The 22558-nt window shown below is 40.9% G+C and overlaps 3 protein-coding genes across 8 annotated transcripts in view; 2 read left to right on the top strand and 1 right to left on the bottom strand.

Moving 5' to 3' along the window:
- hob (bridge-like lipid transfer protein family member hobbit) overlaps window positions 1-10995 on the top strand; it is a 48634-nt gene extending 37639 nt beyond the window's left edge. The window contains exons 32-38 of one of the 2 annotated variants that reach the window (XM_087351316.1): window positions 754-983; window positions 5237-5384; window positions 5820-5913; window positions 6000-6193; window positions 7054-7227; window positions 7373-7480; window positions 8357-10995. In XM_087351316.1, coding sequence (XP_087207442.1) covers window positions 754-983; window positions 5237-5384; window positions 5820-5913; window positions 6000-6193; window positions 7054-7227; window positions 7373-7480; window positions 8357-8410 — 1002 coding nt within the window. In that variant the 3' untranslated portion in view covers window positions 8411-10995. Of the gene's footprint in view, window positions 1-753; window positions 984-5236; window positions 5385-5819; window positions 5914-5999; window positions 6194-7014; window positions 7228-7372; window positions 7481-8356 lie in introns of both variants that reach the window. The other variant, XM_022086573.2, reaches the window with a different exon arrangement.
- A 262-nt stretch (window positions 10996-11257) lies between these two features.
- On the bottom strand, window positions 11258-15157 carry mRpL50 (mitochondrial ribosomal protein L50). 3 transcript variants are annotated; one of them, XM_022086616.2, is made up of 5 exons: window positions 15081-15157; window positions 13462-13580; window positions 13132-13337; window positions 12930-13049; window positions 11258-11862 (listed from the first exon to the last, which is right to left on the bottom strand). In XM_022086616.2, the coding sequence occupies exons 2-5, from the start codon at window positions 13575-13577 to the stop codon at window positions 11738-11740; spliced, it is 567 nt and encodes a 188-aa protein (XP_021942308.1). In that variant the 5' UTR covers window positions 13578-13580; window positions 15081-15157; the 3' UTR covers window positions 11258-11737. The 3 variants fall into 3 exon arrangements, with proteins under 3 accessions (XP_021942308.1, XP_021942306.1, XP_021942307.1); XM_022086614.2 differs by lacking the exon at window positions 15081-15157 and adding an exon at window positions 13703-13859 and having other exon boundaries at window positions 13462-13586; XM_022086615.2 differs by lacking the exon at window positions 15081-15157 and adding an exon at window positions 13703-13859.
- skd (mediator complex subunit skuld) overlaps window positions 13916-22558 on the top strand; it is a 52076-nt gene continuing 43433 nt past the window's right edge. For all 3 annotated transcript variants that reach the window (XM_087351315.1, XM_022086613.2, XM_087351314.1), the window contains exon 1: window positions 13916-14055. In XM_087351315.1, coding sequence (XP_087207441.1) covers window positions 13987-14055 — 69 coding nt within the window. In that variant the 5' untranslated portion in view covers window positions 13916-13986. The remainder of the gene's footprint in view (window positions 14056-22558) is intronic.

Raw genomic sequence — 22558 nt, 5'->3', positions numbered from 1 at the left:
ACCAGACTACACAGTGCAACATCCCAGAAGACAGTCATCTTCAGACTCACCACCATGAAAACCTCAAATCCTGCAAGCTGTGTTATGTTATAAAAGTTGCCAAGTCCCATACCCATACGAAACTACACGTACAATTGTAGACGTGCGTGTTTTGTAGGTCTCTGAACGAGATACATGAAGATAAAGGATCTGGCATGAGCAGTAGAAAGGATTTGCTGCATTTGATACTTCTGATTCTTTCTTCAAATTTATTTCCACTTTATGGCGGTCATCCAGCAACTAAGCCCGTCTGCCCCTCTGTTTTCTCACGGCTCGTCCTCATCCTCACTTTTTCCCTTCCTTTCCTAACTTGTGTCCATCATAATCTCTTGTGTGTTTTCTTTTTGCTTTAATTTTCTTAGCCTTTTCTGGAATTCTCTCTTCAGTCATTCTTGAGATATGACTGTGCCATCTTCATCCCTCAGCCCTTTTGTTCCTTCTTTTTTCTTTCTTTCACACTTTATCTTTTTGTGTCCTTCCTCCCATATTTCTTTCCCATCCCTTTCAACATAGAACAATGATGACAAATATCCCTGCTACATAGCACATTACTTGATTGTTTTCATTACCCATATTAGATATACTTCTGTAAGCTGGCAAGTAATAGCCGCACTCATCTAGCATCATTTATGAGAACTTTAACTATGTGTGAATGCAATCAAACAGGCAAAAAAGCCAGCAGACTTCATACAATTTGCTGTTATATGCTTACAGGTCTTCGAGTGCAAAGAACTCCTGAATTCCCAGAGCGAAGAACTGGACATGATGCTGTCGTGTTACAAGGAGACGCAGCTGTCAGCCAATCAGAAGCTAGCAACCATGCGTGGTGACAAGCCTGTCACAACGGTCAGGGCCAATGAGATATGCTTCAAGCATGCTCAGTGGCGACTTACAGAAGCTGATGGTCAGTTAGGGATTGCAGATCTTGTGCTCAGCAACTTTCTGTAAGTAAAAGTTACATCATCATAACTGTTCTATATTCTTCTCTCTTTCCTCAGTCATGCCCATTGCATCTGTATCCACTCTTCTTTGTCTGTAGCTATTCATCTACGCCTTGCTCTTACAGTAAGTTTGTTAACATTTTCATAGCCTTGTTTATATTTCTGTCACAAAGTTATGACTGTTGCATCTCTAATTTCTAATGGCACTGCCCACAGTTTTGTTTTCTTACATTGAGCTGTATTGTAGTTACGTTTACTCTGTAAGATGGCATTGGGAACAGTTCATTTATTGTGCTGGAAATATCAAAAATGTTCCTCTAATAATGTATTTTTTCTTAGATTTTTGTTGTCCTTATCTTCAGAAGTAACAGCATTGTTTTGTTACAGTTGCCTCTCTTTCAGGTGGCCTATCATGCTTCAAGAGATTATGAGCAGTTTTCATTTATCCATGTTGTCAAGCTTATACAAAGTGTGTATTGCTAGAATGGATGAATGGATGCTCCGAGTGCAAGAGCAACAGATTGTTCTGAACAGTTTTATCTAACTAACTAACTAACTAGATGGCTTACCGAACCCGAAGGTTCATCACCGAATTAACCAAAGCCCTCCACCGGACCCTGTCCTGGGCCAACAAAATCCAGTTTCCTTCAACTCCTATCTCCCATAGATCCCGCCTGAGATTATCCTCCCATCTACGTCTAGGTCTCCCCAGCGGTCTCTTCCCTTCAGGTTTCCCAACCAGTACCCGGTGCACACCTCTTGTCCCATCCATGCGCGCTACATGTCCCGCCCATCTCACTCTTCTCGACTTAATCACCCTCACAATACTGGGGGAGCAGTACAGATTTTTAAGCTCGTCATTGTGCAGTTTTCTCCACGCCCCATCGTCTTCCCTCTTAGGCCCAAATATCCTCCTCAACACCCGATTCTCAAACACCTGCAATCTGTGTTCCTCCCTCTGAGTGAGAGACCATGTTTCGCACCCATACAAAACAACAGGCAAGATTATTGTTTTGTATACTTTAATTTTCAGGTTCTTAGAAATCAGACGGGAAGACAAAATATTTTGGACTGAGAAGTAGCAAGCATTTCCGGAATTTAGTCTCCTCCTAACTTCCTCACAAGTATCATTTTGATTTGTTATTGTTGTTCCCAAATATTTGAACTTTGTAACCCTTTCAAAGGATTTATTAGCTACCCTAAGATAATTTTGCCCGCCTGTCTTCTGATGACGAGATACTAACATGTACTTAGTTTTTTCTGAATTTACTTCCAGCCCCACTTGTCTACCAGCCTCTAGTAAAACTTCTGCGTTCCTCTTTATTGTATTTATATCGTCCCCCAATAGATTAACATCATCAGCATATGCCAATAGCTGATGTGTCCCGTTCAATTGCAAACCCTCCTGCCTACCTTGGACCTTCCTGATGGCGTATTCTAGCGCAAAGTTAAAGAGCAAGGGAGACAAAGCATCTCCTTGTTTTAGACCGTTCTTGATGAGGAATGTCTCAGATACATATTTACCTACTCGAATTTTGCTGCAGGTTTCATTTAAGCACATTTTTATTAGACCCACTAGCTTCTTTGGTATACCAAATTCAATAAGAATATTATATAGCACTTCTCTCTTCACAGAGTCATAGGCTTTTTTGAAATCTATAAATAACTGATGTACAGTCCCACCGAACTCCCATTTTTTCTCTAGTATCTGACGAATGCAAAAGATCTGATCAATCGTTGATCTGTTTCGTCTGAACCCACACTGATGATCCCCAATAGTTTCATTCGCATATGGGGTTAATCTTGCCAAAAGAATGTTGGATAGAATTTTGTATGAGGTTGATAGCAGCGATATTCCTCGGTAATTACCACACTCAGTCTTGTCCCCCTTCTTATAAATAGGAATAATTATGGATTCCTTCCATTGATGTGGCATCTCTTCCTTATCCCAAATTAACTGAATAAGCTTATGGATCCTCATATGCAACCCTTTGCCACCTGCTTTAATTAATTCGGCCGGAATCTGATCAATTCCTGGAGATTTATAACTTTTCAACTTCCCAATGGCTAGTTCCACTTCATCTAAGCTAGGTTCTGGCACCAACAGTTCAGCTGTATGCATTTTAATCTGTCTAATATCACCAGTATTATGAACATTTAAGAGCTCGCTAAAGAAATTTTTCCACCTATTCACAATTTTTATTGGATCTGCAAGCAAATTGCCACTATCATCCTTTACCAAATTAGTCTGGGGTTGATATCCTTTCTTAAAGTTATTAATGCCTCTGTACAGGTCTCTGATGTTTTTTTCCTTATTATTTGTCTCAAGTTCAGCAATTTTGCCCTTCAGGTATTCCCTTTTCTTAGTCCTAAAGGTTCTACTAGCCTCACGTCTCACGTTACATAGATTATCCGCATTTGTTTTGTTTGGGTTCTGCAACCATTGAAATTTTGTTTGCTTCCTTCGATCTATTAATTTTGAACATTCTTCATCAAACCACGGTTTATTTTGCTTTCTCCTGTAGTATCCTAGTTTCTCTTTTGCTGAAATTTTGATGCAGTTTCTGACATTTTCCCACTCCCTGTTGATGTCCACACTTTCATTATCCTCATTTGTCTCTAAAATTTGAAACCTATTCGAAATTTCAACTTGATATTGTTCCTTTGCCTCTCCCTCACTTAATTTTTTCAAATCAAATCTTTCTGTGTCAAAATTTTGTTTAGTTCGTCTACTTACTGAAAGCCGCTCCCTCACTTTTGCTACCACCAGATAATGATCAGTGTCGCAATCTGCTCCTCTGAATGATCTCACATCAATTACATTTGTCTGCCTTCTCTTATCTACTAAAACATGATCTATTTGATTGTGTGTTCTGCCATCTGGGGAAGTCCAAGTGTATTTATGAACATCACGGTGTGGAAATTTTGTACTTTTTACAATTAAATCTTTTGACGTAGCGAAGGTCACTGCTCTGACGCCATTATCATTACTAAGTGCATGGAGACTCTCGCTGCCTATTGTGGGTTTGAAGACATCCTCCCTCCCAATTTTTGCATTGAAATCTCCTAGCAGAATTTTCATGTGATACTTGCCAAATGTATCAAATACTGATTCCAATTCTTCATAAAAGCTATCCTTGATATCATCGCTTTTGTCTTCAGTTGGGGCATGAACATTAAGGACAATGATGTCGCACCAACGTCCTTCCAAAATTACGTAAGACAACCTGTCACTAACAAATTCTACTCTCTTAACTGCTGCCCTAATTCTGCTATGAACAAAAAAACCCGTCCCTAGCTGATGATTGTCATTCCCCTTTCCATAGAAAAATGTAAAATTGTCCACTGGGATCGTGCCCTCCCCCTCCCATCGCACTTCCTGCACTGCCACTAAGTCTAACTTATAATTACCTAATTCCCTACACACTGATTTCAGTGCCCCAGCCCTATAGAGGCTCCTAATGTTCCAGGTACCAAATCTCATGTCCTTTTTCAATTGCCGTGGTCGTGCCAAAGAGTCCGTCCTGATCCGAGGCTTGGTTGATTTTTTCGTAACACATATTTTTTTTAAAGGTGAAAGGTTGTTAGCCCTACACCCAACCCCCAACCTGGAGGACCAGGGTATCACTCTTAGTCTAGCGCATCTCCTTAGACCTGTCCGGCTTGGGTGACCCTACCATGAGCCGAAGCTCAGGCCGGCATAGCCCTAAGGGTCATTTGAGCACGCAAGCCTCCTCACCCGGCAGATTGCCTTCGACAAGGTGGTGATACCTTCGAGAAGGGAACAGTTTTATCTATTTGTATAAAATTAGAAGTCTTAGAGATATGTTAAGTTTACTTGCAAGTGAAACTGCATAAGATTCCTTTTTTGGAGCATCCTTTTTCTCAAATATGCTAGTATAAAAGGCATGGTTTTTGGTGGTAAACACTTCTGCTTTTTATTTTAAAGGTCCTGAGTTTGATGCTCACCATGAAAGCCATACCCTGACAGGTTTTTATGTGACTTTTAGTAATCTTTTCAGTTAGTTGCTCGGCCATAGGTGTTTCTTTTCACTTTGCTCACATAAATCCCTCAATTTGACATTACCCTGTGCGGAGACCCTATGTAAGCCAAGAAACCACAGTTTGATTATTTGTGTTTTCTGTCCCCTTTATTAGCCTCGGCACTCAAATGTTTCCTGTGTGTCATATAACATTTTGTCACCTGTTACATATTGCAAATATGGTAGATAACACGAAGTTCCTTATATACACAGGTACACAAAGAATTCGAAAAGTGATGATTCAGGAGAACACTTACTTGAACTGGGCTATGTGCGAATGATGAACCTGTTGCCAAACCAGGTCTATAAAGAAGTGTTATCTCCTACTGAGATTCAAAGTAACATGCCTGTTGACAGGAAGGTAAGTCCCATTCTCACTCACAATATTCACTCCATTAAATGTGCAGAGTATCAGATAGGAAGCTGTGTGTGTTTGTGGTGGTGCATCATACCTATTTTCAAATAGTGCAAAAATGAAATTAAAGATTATTTAGATTAGAAGATTAGATCATTTGTCCAAGTTATGTATGCAGTCACAGTTGATATTCTTTGATTGTCAGTTGAGAACACAGGTCAATACTTTGCGTATAGACTGCCATCAAGATGGCGACAAATGTTTTATCTTGATGACTGTAGTGAGTTGTGACTAGTTCATAAAGTGTGCTAATATCGCACATGGAGGTGGACCCAGCTCTGAGGAAGTATTATATAAGGATCTTCTTTGTTTAAAGTTTATTTCATAGAACTTTTAAAATTCTTTTAATGCTTAAGACTAAGTGTGAAATGAATGTTTCAGCGTGCTGTCCGCGTCTTTTGCCGAGAGAAAGCGCCAGTTGGCGGCATATCTGTGAAGGAACACTTCGAGATTAATGTGGTTCCCCTTACAATAGGTTAGTATTAATTCAAAGGCAACTGATATGCTCATTGTTTAGCCAAAACATTCACAAGCATTATATAAGCGCTTTGTCTTTTTTAGGTCTCACAAAGAAGTTTTTCAATACTATGTTAAAATTTTGCTTTCCTGAACGTGACCCTGAGACTATAGATGGTGATGGCTCTGATGATATTGATGCTGATAGCAAGGGAAAAAAACTCAAAGGAACCAAGAAGAGCAAAGAAACAAACTTCTACGTTCCAATAGAACAGAAAGACGATGTTGAAAAGATGAAGGTGAAGTACTGCTCAGTCATGAATATGGAAATTGCAAATTAAGTGTGAAGTTGTAAGCTTCCTCATGTAGAGTTTCTTTTTATTAAATATAGTTATTAATATGTACATTTGAGGAAGCTGTTTCAAAGAGGGTACTAATTTGATGATGATCCTTCACTTTTTCCAATGGCTTTCCTCAGTATGTCAGGTAAATGACAAGACTCTGTGATAATTTTTACAACTATGTTTGTGCCATGTAACATCTGTAGTTGAATTAATAGACTGACAAGATGGAATGTGTTCAAATAACTCTAAAATATTAGACATACAACTCTTTATTTTTAATTCTTTACTAAAGGAATTTGTTCCCTCATGTTTCGTGTTGGTACAGTTTTGTAAGGTCTTCCGTTTATGAACACAAACATTGTCATTGTACCACGCCATTACATACTGCTGAAGATAGGACACCATCTGACAGATTTGTGTAGTGGTATTTATTTAGATGTATTATTTCAATATAGGTACTTTATTTGTTCATACTGTGCCATTTTAGAATCTTGAGCCGGTAAAAGGGATCAGAAGGGATAACCCAAATTTGAAATGTGGACATAACCCTGAGCCTCTTTCATCCACGTCCCGTCTGCACAACTCATTTCCTTTTAGGCCTCATCTAAATGTTATGCGCACATCTCCTTCTTGGTCTTTCAAATGGCCATGTTCCTAGAATATCTATGCAGAAGCTCCACATACATTACTTGTTTATTCATTCTAGCTTTCATTTTAAAGTTGCAGAGCTCAGTTTCAGGTAATATTATTCTAAATTTGGCGTTTGTTTTTAATAGGAACGAGCAGAGAAGAATAAATTGTTCATTTACATAAAGATTCCAGAAGTTCCTGTCAGAGTTAGTTACAAAGGAAACAAAGAGAAGAATCTGGAGGACATTCGGGACTTTAGCCTTGTTATTCCCACCCTAGAGTACCACAATGTCACCTGGACGTGGCTTGATCTCCTGCTGGCCATGAAGAGTGACAGCAGACATGTAATTCTGTCGCAGGTCAGGTATTCCAATGGTTGACTACACTTTTCATTCTAAATATACTAACTAACGCAATATTCTTCATAGATTTACTGGTAATAGATTAATGTGTGAATACATAATGACATCATAAATCATTGTTTAAAAATCATTTTACTTATAGGCCATCAAGCAGAAATTACAGATAAAAATGAATAGAGGATCAGCAGATGAGGGAGCATCTCCACAGGAGGAAGATAAGGCAAGGATGTTGTTTGGATCCAGACTAATGGTAAGAACAGGGCTGCCATCAGCTGCTTTCTGCTTTATGTTCCCCTTTAAAGGAGGAAAACTGTGTAAATTAGGCTTAATATTTAAAAATGAGATGATTTCCTTTAATAAAACACACCACCATTACAAATGTAAGTGTATAAATGCCTTTCTGGAAATTATTTGCTCTTTGTTAGGAGAAGCAAATAAAACCCATGCAGATTTATGAGTGTAAACATAGGTGGTATGTGTACATTGTGACCACTGACCTATGAAGGGTAACAATATGGAGAAAAGCTGCTTTTGATACAAACCACGGGTATACTACATAAATCACACTTCACGTCATTATTACCACATAACAAATAACATATATTGGCAGATAAACGTAGTTGTTTATGCTCATCTTTTTAGAAGGGTCATTTTAAAAATGTTTAAATCTGCGGTATATTTAACAAAATATTATAGGTCTTCAAGCTAGTATTGTCAGAGTGGGCCAACATGTTATGATGTAAAGAGACTAACTGGGCTTGCCTCTTCTGCATTCCATACTGTCATATTTACCTGATAATAGGAAAACATCTCATCCCCTCTGTGAAGTAGATTTGAGATAAAATAATGGTACTACTTACAGATGAAACGATCATTTTTTGTTCATCCATTGTTACATATTAACCTCAGAAATGCTATATTTCATTGATGCTATGCATTTTAGGCTTTTTGGATTGCCTAGTAGCAGTTGACTTAAGAACGTTGCCTCAAATGCAGATTCCCGTATGTACTTGCAGTCTCCACAATTATCGCTGAATATTAAATTAAAATGACAACTGTATCAGAATTGTGAATATTCAAAAATAACTTTTGTTGATACTGGAGAATATTTATTCTCTGTTTACAGGCAGGAGAAACCAAAACCTTAAAGAAGGGTATGTTCAAGTTCTCATCAAAATGAAGATGGTTTCTGCCCAACTGCCTGAATGCACAAGTTAAAAAATGCAGTGACACAAGAATTTGTTCTGATTCAGTGTAAGGTTTACAAGTGTTGTTCAGTTAGATCTGAAAATGGAAACACTCTTGTGACACTAGAGCAATATTGTTTCTTTCTTTAATAATCTTCATTATAACTGTTTATATTTAGGTATGTTTGGAATATAGGTTTTATGCATACAAGTCTCTTTCTACCTCAGGCACATAAGCACATGTTGCATAAAGGTATTTTGTCATCTGTAGAATGTTGCTTAGTGTCTTCACCTTGTTTTCTGCTGTAGTCAGCAAGTGAAGGTTCAGATATTGTATAATTCAGTTATTGTAATTCTCCATATTAAGTCTGTATCAGTTGTGATTCTCACATCTTTACTAATGTATCTGCCCTGACAGGGATGCAGATACCTGTATGTGAATGTTTGGCTCCTTCTTGGATGGGTTTTATGGGATTAATTCAAAAGTGGCACAATCGGCGATATGTAACGTTCAGTAACTTTTATCTTTTAAGCAGTTTGAAGGATATATAACTTCTTAGTACCAAAAAAATTTACTGCTAGCAAATATTTGCATCTTTCTTTATACACACGATTCTTCAGCAATAAAAACTTTGGAAAGAAATAATAAAAAAAAGGATCCCAACAGATGGTGGAAATTACCAGGGCAGTCTTGATGTATATGTAATAACATGTGTGATAAGTTGAAAAACATTCTCACGTGTTCAGGATGTTGACAGGCCACAAGATGTGAAAGAAATTCCATTATAGCCAGTATTACACAAAACCAAGAGTAAAACTTTATTTTAATTTTGTACATATGAAAGAACCGTGATGGTTCAGGTCTGCTGAAACCGAAAGAAATTGGTGTTATGCCACTCTGAACGATGAACCTCATATGATTTAACTAATATTCAGCTTTCATAGCATAGTGTTTGCACTCAAAACTGGTTAAGTTAAACCTTTTATTTTTTAACTGCTTGCAGAATGTTGTTTCTAAGACATATTACATGATGACTTAAACCATTTAAATTGGCATTGTTATAGAAAAATTAAATTCAGATGGGAAGTATTTCTGAATGTTTTCTTTTTAATTTATTTGATGTACTGTTTGTTAAAAAACTGTCAGTGTTTCCTGAGGAAATTACCTAGATTTAAGAAACCTATACACTAAGTGCCATAACATTGTAACACATGCAATGTAAAAGTAAAATTAAAGTAAAGTTTGTCCCACTACGTGCTGTAAAGGCGCTTGGGGTGAGTGGAGGTATAGTTCCTCTTTCTTGACCTTGGCACTAGATGGGGGTGAGTGGTCGGCATCACGCCCCGGCCGGCTTTACCCCCCCGAAAAAGGACCCCAGTACCCACTGTAGAGGAGGCAGGGTGGGCTCCAGAGCCGGTCTGGACGCAGAGGCTAGAGGAAAAATCCTCTGCCCCCGTCGGGGATCGAACCCCGGCCGTCCAGCTTGTAGCTAGTCACTATACTGACTGAGTTATCCCGGCTCATACATGCAATGTAATAATTAAATTATATGCATAGATTGAAGATATGTAAAATATTATTTTATATTATCACATGTGAATTGTTTTGCTCTGGTAAAACTTACACAGAAGTGTTTTACTGTATGAAGGTGGTTGTTTACAGTATGAATACACAGAATACAAGCTCTAATAATCACACTTGCTAACATTTATTGTACTGGAATAAGGGCTTTAAACCTCCATAATAATGGCTGCTGGCTGGGCATTAAGTATAGGGTTATTGGTTTAGCAATGCACAGTCAACTGTATCAGTGCACAAGCTGTGACACATGGACAAGAAAGGTTAATTGAAAACGAATGTTTGGAATTACAGTTTGTTTTAAAGTACAAGATGCATTCATTACACCGAGTATGATGAATTCTGAAATATCAATTTAGAGGAGGAAATTTTATACACATCATGATATAAATGAGTATGGATTATTTATTCCTTATACTGCATTAAATTAATTATCCTTAATTGGTCATGCACCATGGCTTGTGGGCCAGCTTGCCATATGCATTTGAGAGAATGCATAGTTGGAAGATATGTTACAGTGGAGTGATTGCAAAGAAATTAAAAGTAATGGGACTGCAAGTATGACAGCAGGACATAGTAGAGTTGTTAAACTCTATTGGAGGGAGGCTACCAATAGTTTTGCAGTTCAGTCAGTTTAATTCATTGTGAATTTTTACATCAAAGGTATTCCTTCTGCTCTTAAAGATTTGTAATTTTGTTCAAGACTGCAGCTGATCATACATATTTGCTTTACTGTACTGAGTTCATTGGTTGTCAGAAGGCAAAGTTACTAACCTGAGTGTAACTTAAGAATGAGAGTCGAGTCATAAAGCTGATGTCTTCCAATGTGTAAAATGTGATTTGAAAGTACAAGGAAGAAAGGCTAAATTTCAACATGCAGAACATATGCAATGATTCGAAAGTGTCACACTTATGGCAGGCATTGTTGCTGAAGTTTGAGAGAATTGTTACAAATGAAAACAAACTGTTTGAAATAAAATGTCATACAGTCAAATTTCATTGCTTCCTTTATTATTTTGTGGAAGAGAGACTTTAATTCTGAAGAAAAACATTTTGATAGGAATTATTCTTCCAAAAATCCTAAAAGAAAAACTGGAAATGTGTAATCTGCATCAGCTTACATTAAGTTTTGTTGTGCATTCTGAATGCTTTTAGCTGACAAAGTATGTACCCATATAATACATATATTACGCAAGTGTTACCATAAATATTGCTGCGATAAGTGTGACAATGGATCACAGACAATATATAAACATAGGCGTATCTATTCAACATACGTTTTATTCATTTATGCTGACCTATTTATCTTCTTATTGCCAAAATACACTAGAGCAAACTGCAATCCAATGTATTTTCCAATTTTTTCACTAAAATGTATTAACAACTGATTGTTGAGTGAAAAGCACAGTTTCACATGCAAGTTCTTGTCTTCATTTCTATAAATATTACAAGCAAATCAAGCTTCAAATCATATGTAACAAATACAATGTATAGCCTGCAACATATGTTATAATGTCTCTTAACCTGCTAAACTGTTACTTTGCTGAGTCTGGATGAAGTTCTGTTCAGCATCTTCTACAGTCAAGTTTGCTTGGTGACTACTCTACCATATGTAAACATAACACAAAATAAACTGGCACTGTCACATAACTAAGGTAAGTAGTCTGATTCACTGTAGACACTGGAATTTATAAATGATGGTAAGTGATATTCTTGAACATAAATGCTACAGTTCTCACTATTAAAAGTACTTGGCCCATGGTGATTCAGCATCATATCCTTTATACTTCTTCTTGTATTTTAAGCCAGTGACAATTGTTGAACTTTTTGGAAATGCACTAATTCCACCAAACATTGTGTCCGTTTCTGAAACATAAAATACAAACTTAGTGTAGAGACCAAGGATTTCTTTCATTCTAAAGTCTTCATGTCAGAAATGATCAATACTGAAGACAATGGTAAGTACAGTAGGGCCCCACTTTTCGGCGATCCGCTAATACGGCGCTTTTCAATTGCGTGCATATGCCCCACGCGCTCAACAGCTGAGTCAGAGAAGTGCGTCCGGCGCCATTTTCTCGTCTGATTCAGTCTGTTTACAGCTACTACTGATATTCATTTTACTTTCATATTGTTTTCTTAGGCCTAGCTATTGTGAACTTACTATATGATAGTGTAAATATCTTATTAGGCTTTGATATGCATTTGCAATTGAAAAAAGGCAAAGATCTGCTTTTCAGCGGGGGTCTGGTCCCTAACCTGCCGTATGTGCGGTGCCTTACTGTATGCCTACAGTCTAAGGTAGCCCACTAAAGACATGGAGGCACTTGCATCTGATTACATGTCACAGAGAACAGTTTCCTTCTGTCCATTTTCAGGTTAAGTCAGCAAAATAGCAGTTGATATACCTGAAAATGTCTTTATCATGTTGTTAGTTATCAGAAAATTCCATGGCCAGATTAACTCTAGCACATCCTGTTTCTTTCCTGAGGAACTGAATTTTTTAATCCTTTGCATTCTCTAACCCTCATACATGAAGGAACTTTGAAGAGAGCATTTTTAATGATCCCATACAGATGTCTGCACAGCCTACATATGGGAGAATGTCACAGCACTGCAAGGTATACCAGATGACACTACTAGGACATTTAGTAAACTTAAGTAATGACTAGAAGTGGGCACCAAATCAAATTCTATGCATGTTAATGCAACCATGATTTGTTGAAGTAATCGAGTATTCAGTGTTGTTTCATACTCTCCTAACAAATTAGAATGGGATGGAGATAACATACTGGAAGTTTCTGCTCCAGTATTTGCAGAATAGAAATAAAACCAAGTTACCAAATTATCATAATTATTGCTGGGTCCTTTATAAAAACAGAAAATATTATTATATGTATGTCAAAACTGGCAGTTTCTGAATACTTATAAATTACCTGGGTGGAAGCGATGATATTCAGTTTGAATGTGGAGGTTTTCAGGTAATTTCATGCTGTTCAATGCATCAAGTGGAGCTATTTTGTCAACAGGAGTCTTGTAAAATTCCACAACATCATCTACAATGAAGACAAGAATATTTAAAACTCAAATCATTACAAGGAGAAAAATACTGACAATGTCAACATACATCTTTCTTACCAACAGTAAACATGGTAGAAAGGAGAGAATTTGGAACACTATACTGAAATTCTTGAAAACAGGCATTTAAGAATCTGAATTTAACTTCTGGAATATTTAACCGAGCATCTGAAACACTGGTCAAGCCTGTCACTATTTTATAAACAGAATTTATTCTGTCTGCAACATCTTGGGGCGGATTATAATGCGTCTGTGGTCGATGAAACCTGCAAGAGAGACAGATCCACTGTTAGCAATAAACATTCTTTTATTAACTTCAATAACATTTAAGTTATTCTGCTGATACCACATACAGGTGTTATGACTTATTTATTCTGTTATACACTGTACCCTTTAGATGCAATAGATTCTCCAGTAGAATCAAGTTTTATTGCTTGTGGTTGCTTCTTTCTCCTATTGTATGGCATCTTACTGGATGGTTTATAGCCAGATTTGTTTCTTGACATTATCTGCAACTTACAGGAATTTCAGAGAGTATCTTTGCATTTAGGATAAGCAAAATAGCCATTACTTTAGAGAAAAAAGTTAATGTGAAACTTATATGGTAATAAAATATGACAGTGTTTCTAACCATTAATATATTTTCGTATATGTTTCTTTCTTGCCCTCCTTTCACCAGACCATGCCTTATGAACGCCGCCATGATACCATCTTAGTTGTACCACGTGACGATTGTTAACCAATAGAAATTCCAGAGTGTCTGCGCTTGTTGTTTCCTATCCGCCATTTTGCAGTCGCCATTGAAAGGTGAAAACTCTCCTGAGTGTTCGTGTATATTATCAGATTTCGAGTGGTTATTAGTACGTAAATCGTGTGGCTAGTGATTTAAATGAAATATAAGATGATGGAGAAACCATGACGCATCCAAATCATCAAACAAACGGCGCAAGTTTGGAAGACTGCCATACAAATTTCTTCGCTCTGGTAAGATGATTTCAGAAGTATCATAGCCTAAGAAAATGAAGTCAAATTATAGCCATAGAAGACACGGTGTCAGCATTTTGTCAACAAGAGACGAAATATATATTTAAAAAATGGTACCAGAATTATTTGCTTCATATTAGTGTTGGTGTTGGAAAATATTGAAGTTTCATCTGTCTATAATGTCACGCTTCGCCTAGCCCGGTATGAGAGTACGCAATTCGCACCTTTCTGGAGCAGTGCCCCAATTTGTCAACGACGCCGTAAGAAATTCAATTCCCGTGTGGTTTGAGGTTGTTTGGCATTCAGATGTGGTTATAAATGTTCTCGAATGTTTACATTGCTAGAAAAATGTATAAAGTAAGCAAAAATATTTACATTTATTTGAAAATTTGAATGAAATACCAGCCTGGCCTGGTTGAACGTTAAAGGTCATCTGCCTTCCACACTCGTCACCTGCTAGCGGGTTGACTGCGGACGCGTACGCAGATCATGCCATATGATGATTATTTTGTCAAGGGGGTTTGGAAAACTAACCTAACCCAGATGCATGATGAAGTAATAATGTCGAATGTCATTGAGGTGTATGTATAAAGCTTTAGGTTTAACTGGTGTTATCTCAGAAGACATACGACTCTTTGTCAAACCAAGCAAAATAGATACTTTTGTAATTATATGACTAATGTTGAACCCATAACATTTTGTAGTTCTGTCGATTTTAGCAATGAGGAAACAAAATCGCTGAGAATTGTATTAACTGTTGAAATGTTAGTTCATACTTTGTTGTATTTTGTGTGTTTTTTGTTTTGTAGCAGTTGTATTTGATATTGATTATGCGCGTTACGTACATGAATACGATTAAAGGTAGGCCAATATACAAAGTTAGTAATACTGCTTCACCTTATACGTTAGTAATACAGCAATTAGAAATGCAATATTTGCCAACTTATGTTGTTGTATTTACTGTTTGCAGCGGCATGTATGAATGACAGTGCCGGAAATTGTCTTAGTATTGTGAAGGCACTTACGTCCGACGTTTACCCATGTTCAGGACACACACAACATACACACATATTCAGTAGCAGGATAGTTACAAGAAAGTGCTGCTCCCTATCGCACCAGTAAAGAAACACTATACCGGCTGCCAGTTCCAAATGCGATGTTGCAATATGACCTCTGTCTGTAAACCTCACAGGGAAACTTCTGAAATAGCTGACCTTACTATCAAGTTTTGTTTATTATTAGTGTAAAGGCCGTGTGTTGCAAAGGGAAGTTCCATAAGTAGTGCAAACGTAATGGGTTTGACTGCTTCCATACTATGACGTGGCAACGATGTGTTTGGATTGACAGTAGTAGTAGTAGTAGCAGACGAAAAGTGGCGGGAGGGAACGTCGTACAGGTCTTGTTCGGAGTCCGAGGGTCGGGTGAGAATGGTTATTTCAGTCTCTGTTCTTCACAGAAATGGTTGTGTTTGAAGTTTGTGGCTAATAAAGGCGAACTACGGGTAGGACTTCGTTATTACAACATTCTGTAAGTTTCTGTGAAAGTTATTCTTGGCAATTCCCCATCGTATGTCTTGCAAAATAAATTGAAGTGGCTGTGTTCGTGGAGTATGAAACATTGTATCTTTACTCCGAATGCACATTTCGCAAATCGTGTGTGGCCATTAAGACTTACGGACGTGCGTGTGCATGAGTGATGATGAAACTGATATTTGTGGTGTTATACTTCCGTTACGTACCATTGATAAAAGTACGCTTTGAAAAGAGAGTTGTGCCTTGCGAAGAGGAGACTAGAAAATTGGGTTGCAAGGAGTTTTTAATTTGTGTTGCATGAGCAAATCCAGTGTATGTGGAATGCACGGGTACTTTAAGAAATTCATCGTTTTGGGCAGACTTTCGGTACATAGTATTAAAAACGGGTGTTTAAGAAATAGGTCAGGGGGGTGTGAAGTCAGTAAATTTTGTGACGTACCGTATTGGGTTACGAATAGTCGTGTGTGTGTGTTTTGTTTAGTGTCGAATTGTTTTTCCTCTAAAGTTCTCAATGGAGCTACATGATTTTCTTAACATTGCTTGACCGCAAATGTTTTAGTTGTCTATTGATTTTTGTTTGCATAATAGTGTTTTCGTGTAGAGTTTGCAAAATTAAGAGAAGCTTCGACATTCCTTTATGCACAGTACATAGGGCGTCGGACTGCCCCCCCCCCCCCCCCCCCCGATTATGAGATTTGGTTGGTGTATTGACAATCGAAGCCGCGGTTAATACGCAAAAATAATAGAAAAGCACGCAAATGTAACCAATGCGTAAGTTTGTTTTTAGATTTACAGTAGTTAAATTTTTAAGCATTTATTGATAACAGGAAGGATTTTATATAAAACTTAACACAGTATTTATCAACTATTTTTAAAAAGGATTTCAGCGGTTAGTACGTAACAACGTCATGTTGTTGTGAACCAGGCTTTAGCAACAATTGATTCGTGTTAGTACGTCAAATATTGTGTTATTGAATTTATTCAGTGCTTTTCAAACGTTTTGGCCTTTACAGTACATTTTTAGAATTAATTAAATGTACTTTGGATAATCGTGAATCTTCTGTCTTACTATAATGTCGGTATTCTGATGCCGCGTGCGCCTCTCTCTTATTATCAAGTAACTGTTTGCTGGCAATAATATTTGTATCTTGGCGTTAATTTGGTACTCCTGGCAAAATAAATGATATAATAATAATAATAATAATGTGGCTACGTCCACAGCTCGACGCCTTGTGAGATCCTGTTGAGATGTTAAGAACTCACTCCCAATGCATTAGCGCGTTTCAGCTGTTTTCGCGTGTTGACCCCTTGTAAGAAAATGCGTGTTTAGGCGAGCCGTAAATAATTAATTTGCAAGGGACGGTCGCCCGGAACGTTAGCCTTTTTCCGGGCCGAGCTTTGAACCCATGGCATCCCGAGTGAATAGGAAGCAGGAAGTGGCTTTCGGCCGTCACTTGAGTTCGTTGTGACGCCGTTCAAACCAGTTCTTGGGGGATTAATCTTATTTTCACGAAATCTCTCATTGCAGCTAATGCAAGGGCCTTCCGAATTTGCCTCGTGGTTGGGAGCTCAAGCAGGCATTTTGAAAGAGATTTAAGATTAAAGATTGCTGTCTTCTCAGTTGTTGCGCCACATTGTGTGGTAGAAGTGCCTGCTGCCTTCATCATCGGGGCGATAATGAAGGCAGCACGATTTCAGGAAGTGATGCTCCAGTTTTAATAAATTTTAAGTTTCAAATTTGATTCGATTCTATACTTCCCCCCTCCCAATAAAATACAGCGAAATGCGTTTTAATTAAATCCGCATTGGGAATTAGAAGAACGCCAAATCCCGGAATTAGTCAAAAGTATTCGGCGGTGCGCCCGTGACCCCCCCCCTCCCCCCACAAGTCAGAGATCGAGTGTCACGTGCCCAGAGCGTGAATAAATAATGAACTGTGAAAATGCCCGAATTAAAGAAAATCGGAAACCGCGCGCTCACTCGTCTGCTCGAATGTTGTTACGTCATCACGCCCGAACGCCGACCAATTGTTTGTGACGCGTAGTTTTCGAGGTAACGCGGTCTTGAGATGGACATTAACACCGCGAGACGTTTCGGTCCTGCGTCGTGAACTGCGAGCCTCGTATTTTGGTACCCCAATTCTCTGGCTTCGTTGAAGCGTCGGAAATATTTCTGGGCACAGAGTGGACCGTTTGCGCGCGCGCGCGCGCGCGCACTACGCCGATACTGAGTGCACTCGGTGCGTGCATGTTTTTTCTTTTCCGGTGGCCCATTTATGATGGATGAAAGGAAGCGAAACCTTGGCAGAAATTTGACAGGAGGCGGCTCACGTGATCAGTCGCAATCCAAGGGCCGAAGGGCGAGCGACAGTTTCAAGTGTGAGCTTAGTTTGTGACAGACGTAACAATCGGATGGGCCGCGTAGACCGAGGTGGGACTCGGCACTTCGGCGGAATGCAGACGCCCGTCGTTCTCGGGCTTTCTGATTCCAAAAGCTGCGGGTTAAACTTAGAGCCCGCGGGCAGAGGACACTCGCGTGTTCGTTCATTTACTCACGAAGGAAGCGACGACCTCTCTTTCACTTCAGCCTTGAATGTGGAGGCGGCAGGGTTCTCTAGATCGCCTGCAAAACGAAGGAAGAACTCCTCGGGGCTGCGCACTTTTCATCCGCGAGCGGGACGGACGTCAGTCGGCCTTGGGATGGGAACGAGAGCCGAGAGCCAGTCGTGGGCGCTCCGCTCCCGGTATTGATTGACGCGAGGCGGCGGTGGCTGTGGGCACGGCCAGTGCACGCTCGTTTGTCGCAGCCACGTGTTTCTCCTCTGATTTGGCAATTGCAGATTACGCGACTCGCTTTCGGCTTCTAACGCCGACTGCTCGAAGTTGGCTCTTCTGGGATTGGCTGGTGCTTAATTCGGCCGTATTTTGCGTTTCTTATGCCGAATGTTTTGTGACTTTCGATAAGTACACAGAAAGACGTTCGTGTCGTTGGTAGGGCAGGGGGACCGAAGGCTGTCTCGTGTGTCCGGGAGGTGTCGGGCTCGTCCTTCCTCCCGTTCGACAGCTGAGCCTGTGTTTGAAACAAAAGACCGAATTACATTTTCTTGTCATTGCGAAGTTGTTCTGGAATCGGCCGCCACAATTTAAGGAATCAAAATAATTGATGTAATAATTCACGTGTGCGTATTAATTAGGTTTCTTTGAGTGAGCGTTTTCTTTGCGGTAAGGACTGATTACTAAATATTATTTAGACGACGTGCGTTCTTCGACGGCGGGTTCTAACCTCGCGACAAGGTCGTTTCGATTCCAGGAAGCTGCTTTTGGCGTTGCCGTAATTTCAGAATGTGATTTTCAGTGCTACGTTCCTGCTTTTCGATTGTCTTCCGGTCGAACGATAATTCTGGCCGACCGTTGCTACGTGTTTGAGCGTTTTTGAGAAATGCCGACCGAATGTCGTAAGAACTTGGGGCTTCCTTGTGTTTGGAAGTAGCGAGGCTCTGATACATAATTGGGTTTATTGAATAACGTGGCAATGTCTCAAGCACGTGCTGTCGTTTTCGAATCGAGAAGTGCCAAGTTCCTTTCTCCGCGCCCGCTCTTGGAGCGAGTGCTGTCGGCCCTAGACAGCGTTCGTTGGGCCTCAGCCCCACCTCCTATTGATTTCGTTGTGTGTCACGATTGCCGGGAAGGTTGCAGTTCGGATGATCTTTAAATGCCTTCTCAAAACTGCGGTTCGCTCTGCGGTCGGCGGTGTTTGCGCGTATTCAGAAGAGGATCCTCGTTCTTGCATTTGGCCAATAACCCCGTCGGTCCACGCGATACCCGCCATTTTTGGAACTTTCTAAATTCCTACAATCGATAATACCAACATGGCGGACGCGTAATGGAACGGCACTGGAGTCAGAGCAGGGCCACGCCGTACCGATGAAGTAAAAGTTTTCGCAAAGTTTTAATTCTTGTTCCATTTTCTGGAGGGCCCACCCAGCGGCCCGCCTAATTTATTAATTAGCGTCGAGGAATTTAGTCACAGCGGAAAAGCGAAAATTTGGAAACACGTGACTTCTGCAAGTCTTCGAGTCGGGGGGGGGGGGAAAGGACCGGAAGACGCGGGACCTCGCGTAGGCGCAGACTGTCGGACGAGCTTTTCGGTGCCCGAATAACGGTGTGTGACGTAGGCCGACAATTTTGCATGGGAGCGATGGGCTCGTGAGATGTCGTCATTGGTATTGACCGCCAGTCGACGTGTGTTCCTGTTGCAATTCGTAAACTGGGGGGCGTAATGAAGTTACCAGGGCCGATGCATTTCTCTGCAGGGAATTCGAAGGCCAGGCGTGAGTTTGAATAAGATAAAGTATATTTCCATATATTTTTGGCGAGGTTGAGTGTTTCTTGACGTCTTCGTTGAATAATGAATGCGTGTCGCCTTCTGTGGCGCAGGAGAGTCGGCGAACGAATCCCGGATCCCATTCTGGAAAGTTTCGTAGGAGCGAGACGTGGAAAGGGCGTCCTCGCACTCCGACTGTTGGAAGAAAGTGGCGGGAGTGGGCCACATCGCGCGTCTCTTAATTCAGTCAGGGGAACGCGATTTCTGGTTTTATATCCAAGCAGAAATCGCATTTCTTTAGAATGTGAGGCGAGACGGGAGTTGCTTTGGCGAAGCTCCGCAGTTGTGACGCAGCAGACGGACACGAAAGGGGGCGTGAAGCTGTCCGTTGCCCCGTAAGAAGGCGGGCACGTGCGTCCGTGCGTGAGTTTTACGGATTGCGGTTGCGAAAGATAAGAAACGCGCGCAGGTACAGCGTCTCCCAAAAGATTCGCGGCATCCTTACGGCAGTGGGCGTGGCCCGTCCTCGTTTCTCGGCCTTGGCCTCGTTTCGACTCTAGGCCCATGTGACAGGCGACAGTTCTTCTGACTGCGTCACTGAGGAGCGAGCGTCTTTTCTACTTTGCCGCTCTCGCGCATCAAAGGCTTGTGGATTTGAATGTCTCGGGCAGATTCGAGCGGATGCCTTGTTAACATCACGAAGGTCCTCCCGACTGTTCTTCTCGCCTCGCAAGACGGGCAGAATTTGGCAGGCGGTGCTGAAGTCATGCGAATTCAATCTGCCGTCAATTTCTTCCGCGACTGCGGCGTGTCGGTGGCGAAGACGATGCTTCGTTCCAGAGAAGCTGTTGACTAGAAGAACGTAGGTGGCGATGGACGTCCAGGGCAAGATATGAAGGGGGAAGCCCTCAGCCAGGCAATGAAGAGCCCCCAGAAGTCCTTGCCTCTGCCTGCAGGCACGGGCATCGAACCTCGGATGGAAAGGAAAGCGCTCGCCTGCCGTAGCCACTGGAGCATTCGAAACGAGTCATCTTCATTGAAATTACGAACTGGCTTTTGGTGGTGCCCGTTCGGGATTCATGTCGAGGCTGTCTCGATGAGTCAACGAACGAGCAGTCGGTTGGCCGCCTCGAAATTTTATGAAGCGGCGGAAGGAAACTGCAGACGCAGGACGCAGCGTCGAAACGAAAATTTCATGGGCGCATGAAAAGAGTTCCTTGCCTCTGCCCTCGGCCCGCCTTGTGCACGTCGGCTTTTCTTCTCTCTCCCCAGTGAAAGTCGGAACGAACGAAATTGCAACCGTGCGAGACCGCAGGAGCAGGAGATTGATTGTGATGCTGTGGGGGGGGGGGGGGGGTCGTTGTCCTGCACGGGCTCGGCCAAGGAAGCGGTCGCTATGAACAACGCGCGTTCGTTCGTTCGTTCTGTCGCGAGCGAGCGCCTGGCTCCGGACATCGCAGTTTTGAAGGTTGGCTGCCATGTGATTTTCACGGTTTTCCGAACAAGTGTTGGTACATTGCTTTAAAGTTGGCCACCACCCTTGCAGTTGAAGAGCGCCGTTAAATTCACTAAGAACCAAAGCGGAGAAGCATTTATGTAATTTTGCGTTGGCGATGCGCCCTCTTTATTTCTATGCGGTCAAATGTGTCACGTGATGTACGTGGGGCCCCTTGGCGTGAGGTAGTTGTGTCCTGAATTATACTTTAATAACAGTAAAATACTTGTGTATCGTAACCACATGCTTTCTGCACCTTTGCGGTGATCGGTGGTGCTCTGTTCCCGCCCAGCACAAAGCAGCCCGTGAGAAAGTCGGTAATAAGTGTTGGTCGTCCGGTAGGGGACGAATGTCTTCTACGCCCGAACGCGGAGGGAGCTGACGACAGTCGGCGAGCTTAGCTCGCTTCCACGTTCTTCCTTCCTTCCTCAGTGACGTCGCGATGTTAGGAGGAGGTTTTGTTGCTCACCAGCTCGATCGTGTTCTCGGCGAAATATTGCAACGACCACAAACCCGGTTTGTTGGCAACGTCACTCGTAATGGAACCTTCGTCAGAAGCTTAAATATCATCCAGTGAAGCGACGCGCGCGCGCCAAGGATTGGCAGGTTTGTCAGTCTCGTTTCGTAACTTTGTTGGCACAAGTTTTTGTTGAGACAGTTGGTACACTTTTGACGTAAATACGTCTCGTATATGGAAGTGTCATTCGGCAAAGACACTTTTAAATGTTCATTCCTCAGGAATGGTAAGAGAAAGGGTAATGTAACTTTTATGTAAAATGATCAGTAAATAAAGATCTTTAAGAATCTGTAATGAATTTTATTGTAGTTATAATTGTTTATACATTTATTGTAATTTTAATGAACCAATGTGTACAATTTTCAATGCATCTGTCGCGTTAAGCGCCCGCCTCTCGAAAACCGTAAGAGATGGATCTGGGCATATTGCGTACGAAATACGTATTACCTCTTGAGCTTTCCAAATCTGTTTTCAGATTTTACATATCACAAACGGTTTAGGTTCTACAAGCATTTATTTATACAAATAAGGGCGCATCGCACTTCACGCTGATTCTGCGTCTGCGCATTTACGTCAGATTCTCCGGAACCGTGGTTCGACTGTCGATTTTGTAGCTACGTTTCGGAAACACATCGT

The sequence above is a fragment of the Zootermopsis nevadensis genome, unplaced genomic scaffold (assembly GCF_977971745.1).
Source record: "Zootermopsis nevadensis isolate Lab colony 2312 unplaced genomic scaffold, Znev_1.0 Znev_ptg000019l, whole genome shotgun sequence".
In the NCBI taxonomy this organism is placed as follows: Eukaryota; Metazoa; Arthropoda; class Insecta; order Blattodea; family Termopsidae; genus Zootermopsis; species Zootermopsis nevadensis.
This window is presented reverse-complemented; position numbering and strand designations above follow the sequence as displayed.

Bases quoted from the DNA above. Each gene is read 5' to 3' on its own strand.
- mRpL50 (XM_022086614.2), bottom strand. From the start codon at position 13,774: ATGGCGGCGTTCATAAGGCATGGTCTGGTGAAAGGAGGGCAAGAAAGA. The intron at 13,587-13,702 runs GTTAGAAACACT...AATTCCTGTAAG, and splicing joins TATACGAAAATATATTAATG to TTGCAGATAATGTCAAGAAA. The intron at 11,863-12,929 runs GTAATTTATAAG...TTTATGTTTCAG, and splicing joins ATATCATCGCTTCCACCCAG to AAACGGACACAATGTTTGGT.